Genomic DNA, 7995 nt, shown 5'->3' on the forward strand with positions numbered 1-7995 from the left:
ACTGAATGTAATGGAAGGCATAAAATACCACTTTGTATTAACTGTGATGAACATAATCAGGATCTTCCTAATGGTAAACACATTCCAACAGATCATAATGCTTTTTATGCTCAATGCCAAATTACACAAAGATTAAAACAACAGAGCATTAAGCAGACAAACTATGGCATTTAGGAACAACGATTGTATAAATTAAAACAACAGAGTATCTACTAATATGGCAAGTACACAGAATATTAATGGTGTTAATATAACACAGATAAACTTACAGAGATGTAAAGCTGCCTCTTCTCTTTTACTTAAAACGGCTGATGATTGGAACACAGACATAATATTAATACAGGAACCCTATTTGGTGGGCAATAGCATAGTGCGGTTTGGACGTTGGAGAACTTTTCCTCCAAGGGATTTTACTACACGTCTTACTACTGGGATTTTAGTTCGAAATAAGAACATTAATGCTCAATTTTGCCCGGCTCTTAGTACTGAAAGAGTTACAACTATCTCTATAATCTTTAATGATTCTAATATTTATTNGAACTTCTTGAAGGCATTCTAGGACTATTGCCAAAAACTTATACCAACAATATTACTAAATCACAAAGAATGATAGTAAGGGAGAAAGTTACTAAGCTGTTTGGATGTGTGTATCAACTACTGGGCATCGTGAAGGAGACTAGACACACTAGTGCATCATTTACAACCAATAACATAACTTCTGCCAATACATCAAACTCGTTATCCTATGCTGAGATTCTCAAAACCAATTTAAAGCAAAGTAAAACAACATCGGTTATACAAAAAACATTAAATAGCAAAATCGATAAGGAAGGCATGGGTGGCAATCATGCCTTATTAGTCTATCCTAGACAATCAGAGGGTGGTCCTAGAATAAATATGGAAGAGGTAGCCAACACTATTAAGCAAAGGGTCGAACCACATAGATTGGGAATACAGGTAAAATCTATGTTTAAAATCAAAGGTGATGGAATATGTGTTCGAGTTGGAAATGTAAAGGATTGTCAAATTTTAAGTACTGCTATAGAAGCTTTACCTGAAGTGGCAGATAAAATAGAATGTAAACAGGCGGAAGGTAAAAAACCACGTTTGATTCTTCTCAACGTTCCTAATTCAATACCTGAAGAAGATTTAATAGAGGCGTTATATGAACAAAATGATATATGGGGTAAAATTACTAAAGAGGAGGTATTAGAAGAATATAAAGTACGAACAATATTACTTAGGGGAAAAGTTAAAGAAAATTGTGGTCATGTTATTATTTCAGTGCCACCTAAAATACGAAACGTTATATTAAGCAGGAAATATATGTCGCTCAGCTGGGCCAGTGTTCGTGTAGACGATTTTATCTCCTTACTTAGATGTTATAAGTGTTGTGGATACAATCACCTAGCCCGTGATTGTACCAATCGTCTTACCTGTAGCCACTGCGGTAGAGAGCATAAATACACTGAATGTAATGGAAGGCATAAAATACCACTTTGTATTAACTGTGATGAACATAATCAGGATCTTCCTAATGGTAAACACATTCCAACAGATCATAATGCTTTTTATGCTCAATGCCAAATTACACAAAGATTAAAACAACAGAGCATTAAGCCTTAAACGTGCTCAGCAAGTAAACATATATATTAGAACACCTTAATTTTGCTGAGAATAATATATTTTAAACACAATCAGGTTGAACGCTTTCAACCTGTTAATCAGGTTGAAAGCGTTTGTGTTTAAAATATATAATTCTCAGCAAAATTAAGGTGTTCTAATATATATGAGCATTAAGCAGACAAACTATGGCATTTAGGAACAACGATTGTATAAATTAAAACAACAGAGTATCTGCTAATATGGCAAGTACACAGAATATTAATAGTGTTAATATAACACAGATAAACTTACAGAGATGTAAAGCTGCCTCTTCTCTTTTACTTAAAACGGCTGATGATTGGAACACAGACATAATATTAATACAGGAACCCTATTTGGTGGACAATAGCATAGTGCGGTTTGGACGTTGGAGAACTTTTCCTCCAAGGGATTTTACTACACGTCTTACTACTGGGATTTTAGTTCGAAATAAGAACATTAATGCTCAATTTTGCCCGGCTCTTAGTACTGAAAGAGTTACAACTATCTCTATAATCTTTAATGATTCTAATATTTATTTGTCATCTGTGTACTGTTCTCCTAATGAGCAACTCGAAAACCTTATCACCGATTTGGACAACATATACACTAATATTGATCAGGAATACTGGTTAATAGGTGGAGACTTTAACGCCAAATCTCCAATTTGGCATAGTCCTATTGGTGATGTTAGAGGACAAATGGTTGTAGAATTTATGGCTAGAAATCAATTTACTTCCAGAAATACTAGTAATCTCCCAACCTTTTTCACTGTTCGTGGTGAAAGTTGGGTTGACATTTGTATGACTAATACTAGATCCCATAATTTAGTTTCCTTCTGTGAAACTTCAGATACAATAACAGCAAGTGATCATCGGTATATCCGCTGGAAGTTGCAAAACATAAGGTCAGGTAATGATAATGAGGAAATGAAGTATCGTACAGACTGGAATCTTTTTCAGGAAATCTTCAAAGACATTTGGCTAAAGATAGATCCATACGATAGAGATATTAATAGTATAGTAGAATTATATAGTAAATCAATTATCGAGGCATATCACAGCTCTTCTACTACATATGTAAGCACAAAAAAGGGAGCTTGTTGGTGGAATAGAGATCTGGCTAAGTTGAGACAACAAGTAAGGGCAAAATTAAAGAAATTTCAAAGATGCTCGGACTCTACTCAAAAAATTGAACTTAGAGAAATATACAGACAATCTCTTAATAATTATAAAACACAAATTAACAAAGCACGTACTGAGGCTTGGAAGGTATATTGTACAAGAATGGGAGAGCTATCAGTGTGGTCAGATCCTTACTACATTATATGCAAACCTAGGAAAAATATTAGTATTCCAATTAACCTTAATAAAGAAGACGGAAGCTACACTAAAACATACCAAGAGACAATGGAACACCTAATGGACGTTCATTTTCCGCCAGATGATGTCTCAAAAGACAATAACCAACAAAAACATATCCGAAGTAAAATAAAAGACATCTTAGACAACGAGGATGATTGTTACTTCACTTACAAAGAAGTTAACAAAGCAGTTAAATCAATTAAAAACCGTAAGGCGCCAGGCTTAGATGGTATAACACCGTTAATGCTCAAAAATGCATTTAAAGCTATTCCAACAGCCTTGGTATACATTTATAATAGGTGCTTACAAGAAGGGATTTTCCCCGAAAAATGGAAACAAGCCAAAGTTAAATTTATACCTAAAGGAGACAATGAAAATATTACTAGAGCGGATAAATTTAGACCAATAAGTCTTCTTTCTGTACCTGGTAAGGTTTTGGATGGTCTTATCATAAACAGGATAAACTTTTTCCTCAATAACAAAAAAGTATTAAATAATCAGCAATATGGTTTCGTTAGAGGTAAATCTACATATCATGCCATACACGAGGTTATGAATTATATAAACGAATCTTGGAGAATAGGAGAACATGTTTTACTCATAGCTATTGACTTTAAAAATGCATTTAATACGTTGTGGTGGCCCGCCTTGTTAAATCAACTTAGATGCTTCGATTGTCCTAGAAATCTTTACAATATTCTACTTAATTATCTCGATAATAGGACTGCGGGGATCTATGAATTTGGTAGTAGTATTGTCCGTACCTTATCCAGGGGTTGCCCCCAAGGGTCCCGTTCAGGGCCGGGCCTCTGGAATATCGTTTATGATAGCTTACTACAACTTAATGAAGAAGATACTATGTTAAGTTCATATAAGATCCAGGGATATGCCGATGACACCTTGGTGATGATGTCAAATAACAACAACGAGACATTACAGAGAGATGCAAATAAAATTTTACAAAAGATTTATGACTGGTCTACCAATAATTATTTACAAATTAATTTTAACAAATGTGAGTGCATGGTACTTTCTAAAGGAAGTCAACTTAAAAAACCACTGAGGATACTAATGAATATGAACAAAATTAAAAATACTAATAACTTGAAATATCTAGGAATCACCCTAGATCAAAACATGAAGTGGGCAACTCACATTACTAATGTTACCAATAAGGCAGTCAAAATATCTAATGCATTACAATGTATCTGTAATAGAAAATGGGGGCTTAAAGAGAAATCAATCAAAATTATATATAAAGCGTGTATTGAAACAATTATACTCTATGGTGCTCCGTTCTGGGCTGAGATGGTAGACAATACCCGTACTAAGAAAAAGTTAAACAAAGCCCAAAGATTAATGTTACTAAGGTTATGCAGGGCATATAGAACGGCCCCGACAGCTGCCCTACAAGTCTTGTCTGGTGTACTGCCTCTACATATAAGGGCAAAAGAAGAAATGTGGAAGTGGCACCTTAAAAATGGAGGAATTATAGACAATCAGAATAGTGAAATATATAAATATATTCAAATTGGGTTATTTCCTAATCTTAATGAATACCTTCTTAATACTTTGAAATCAAATTTGAAGGAGGAAATGATAACTAATGAATTACATCCAAGCTTAACAGAAGATATTAAGGTAACGGACTATAATGATGATCCTATATCACAATTCAGGATTTTTACTGATGGATCCAAAAATAACAGTAAGGTGGGATCTGCTTTTGTGGTCAGGGATTCCAAAGATAATATCTCTTATAAAGCTTGCTTTAAGCTTGCTGACGTCTGTACAATCACACAAGCAGAGTTGTTTGCAATTCTTCAGGCAGCAAAACATATTAATAAAACTAAAATTAAAAATAAGCATATCAAGATTTGCTCTGACAGTCAGGCTGCTATCAAGAGAATAGTAAATAATAAAGGAACCCTCGCTACTTTAATTCGTAATGAAATAAATAGTACAAACAACAAAGTGACCTTTTCATGGATAAAAGGCCATTCCGGCAACGAAGGGAATAACATGGCAGACTTCATGGCTAAGCAAGCCGCTACATCCAATGTCACTCCCTCTTACTGGGAAGTTTCTTATATTATAATCAAAAATGTTATTCACAATACAGCAATACAGATCTGGCAACGTGAGTGGGAGGAAGGTGAAACAGGGAGGACAACTTTCCGGTTCTTTCCTGACATATCAACTAGACTACGGAATAAAAACTTTAATACCAATTTCTACACAACTCAAATTATAACGGATCATGGGAACTTCCAATACTATTTACACCGTTTTGGGCATCGTGATCACCCTCTCTGTGAATGTGACCATACCAGCATCCAAAATGCTTATCATCTTATTTTTGACTGTTTTAAATTTGATGATCAACGAACCGCTTTGGAGAGGATAGTCTTGGAGAAAGGTTTCAACTGGCCATGCCCAATGAAGATATTGGTGGAGGATAAGGATATCTTCGCTACTCTTGAAAACTTTATCAAAAATACTGGTGCATTAGAACCCTCATTCAGTTAATGTACTTAGTTACATTAATATAGTGGGTGCTTATATGTTTCGATGATGTGTTCATTAAGTTTGAGTTACAATTACAACTCAGCTATTCATCGGATCTCTTGTGTCTACACAGAAGCGGCTTATATGGTCCTTTTACTGTGGTGCAAGTTAATTATAACTCTTATTATGCAACAGTGATATTATACTGTATATTACAGCTTTATAACTATTGTGTTATGATAATTTGTCCAAGACTACAATTTTGAACTGTGGTGAAATGAAGTCCAATTAAGACTTTTACTATGCAATCCAGATTGTGATATTGTAATATACGGATTTACATTTTTGCATGTGGTATATTAATTTATGTTAATACATGCCAGCAAAATTTTGTATGTCGAGCACAATTCTTTACAATGTATTTGCTTGTCTGTATTCCTAGATTTAATATTTAACATAATGTATTGTTGGTCACTAGTTTTTGTATAGTATTTAATTTGATTTTATTTTATCTAATTATTCTTATCATAATAGTTTCTGTATATTGTACTTTATTTTAAATTCTATATTGAACTGTATGTACATAACTTCATTGTCGCGATTACTATTCTGTTAACAGTTATTGTTCTGTATTACTTACTTGTATCTTATTTAAGTATTTTTATGTAATTAGTTCAATAGTTTCTGTGTATTTTATCCCCTAATAATTTTATATAACCTTTCTGTATTTATAATTGTATTTATTTTTAATTGTATTTATTCCTAAATATTATTTACATGTCGTGATTTTGTTTGTTAGTTCCTTTACAGTATATTAATTTATTTCATCTTATATTATTATAGATATAATGTAATTTGTTCATTAGTTCTATACACTTTATTTTATCTTATATTATTATACATATAATGTAATTTGTTCACTAGTTCTGTACACTTTATTTCATTTATAATATTGTATAATTATTTCCGTATTTCATTCTTTGTATCGAATTGTATGTACATTATCACATTTTATTCTTTGTCGCAATTGTTACACCAACTAATAATTTTGTACTGTATTATATATCATTGTATTTCATTTACCTATCCTATGTAATTAGCTCTATAGTTTTGTACTTTTACTTTATCTTAACTACTACGTTATCTATTTTGTATCTCATTTCATCTTATATTATTTTGTATATATTTCCATAAATGCCAATGCAGAACACTCATGAGACTCTCTCCTTCACCAACTATCCTATCTCCCTTTTCTTTTTACATCTTCCACCCTCCTCTTACTTTCCCCTCACTCCCTCTTTTCCTCTTCTCTTTTCACACCCAGGCAATACCTATGAGTAGCCTGGGTTTTCATCTCCTTTTATGCTAAGAATGCTAAGATCCATTTATGCCAATTGGTGTTTATTTTCTATTGGCCTCCCACTCTCCTCAAAAACGCTACAAATGTGTTAATGTACTCTTTATCTTTAAAATTTGTACTGTCAGGTAACAATTACAACTATTTCCTTCATAGTTTCTCGTCATCATTGTCATTGGTAACCCTTCGGTTCTTGGGTTGCACTTCCAATTCTGTAAATCAACTGCTTCCTGCTGCTTTGTAATTGTCACAAGTCTTTAAAGCTTGTATTCTATGTCAACCACTTAACATATTTGTAAACATATTGTAATCTTCTGGTTTTATTTTAATAAAAGTGATACAGGCACTCATGGGGCCTCCCATGCCTTCCTTTCAAACTTTACTATTACCCTTTCTTTTCACACTTTGACCTCTTGCTTTCTCCTTTCCATTTCCAAATAGGGCAAAGTCCGTAACCACAAACGGACAGCTCTCTTATCTCTTTAACTTGGTGTTTAACTTGGTGTCCTTCGTGGGAGGAAGAGTAGAAAATGAAAGGACCTTACGCTTGTTGCTTATAATCTATAATGCAACAGTTCGTTGTGAAGTTGGCCTGCACGATTGAAAGACATCGTGTATTCGCTGGCTGAACGACATCTTTCCTACTTCCTGCAGGGTGTATGCCTACATGGCCTACACCCCTTCTGCTTTTCTTTTCGCCCCTCGTTTGATCTTAGCCTGAGTCCGAAGTTTGTATATTCTATTTTTGTGCACCTCTCCTGGATTCTTTTTGCAACTCACACTCATTGGATTACTAGTCTTAGTGTTGTGTGTTTGTGCCTGCTGGGTTGTGTGGTGCCTGTTTCTGCTAGGAGTTTTGGCTCGGCACGTTGTGTACGTAGCACTTTTCCCTCCTCTGCCGACTCCTACTGCAGGACCTCCTTGTGACTTGTGCCTCACCTACCAAGTGCCTGGTCATGGAGCCACTGCAAAACTTCCGATCTGGACACCTTATGGATGACGGACTTATGGACATCCCACCCTCAACATCCCGAGTACTTCCTACCTTTCCTTTAATGGATGCTGACAATGAAGTACCGATGGAGGCATCACCGGACTGTATCCAGCTAGAGGAGGAGGAGA

General features: G+C 34.5%; 1 protein-coding gene across 1 annotated transcript; it reads left to right on the forward strand.

The window, feature by feature from the left end:
• Positions 1-606: 606 nt before the first annotated feature.
• On the forward strand, positions 607-1626 carry LOC111640786. Its single transcript, XM_023386845.1, has one exon. The coding sequence runs from the start codon at positions 607-609 to the stop codon at positions 1624-1626; it is 1020 nt and encodes a 339-aa protein (XP_023242613.1).
• The last annotated feature ends 6369 nt before the right edge of the window (positions 1627-7995 follow it).

Source organism: Centruroides sculpturatus, unplaced genomic scaffold (assembly GCF_000671375.1).
Source record: "Centruroides sculpturatus isolate CEXI.00-Female unplaced genomic scaffold, Cexi_2.0 scaffold1478, whole genome shotgun sequence".
In the NCBI taxonomy this organism is placed as follows: domain Eukaryota; kingdom Metazoa; phylum Arthropoda; class Arachnida; order Scorpiones; family Buthidae; genus Centruroides; species Centruroides sculpturatus.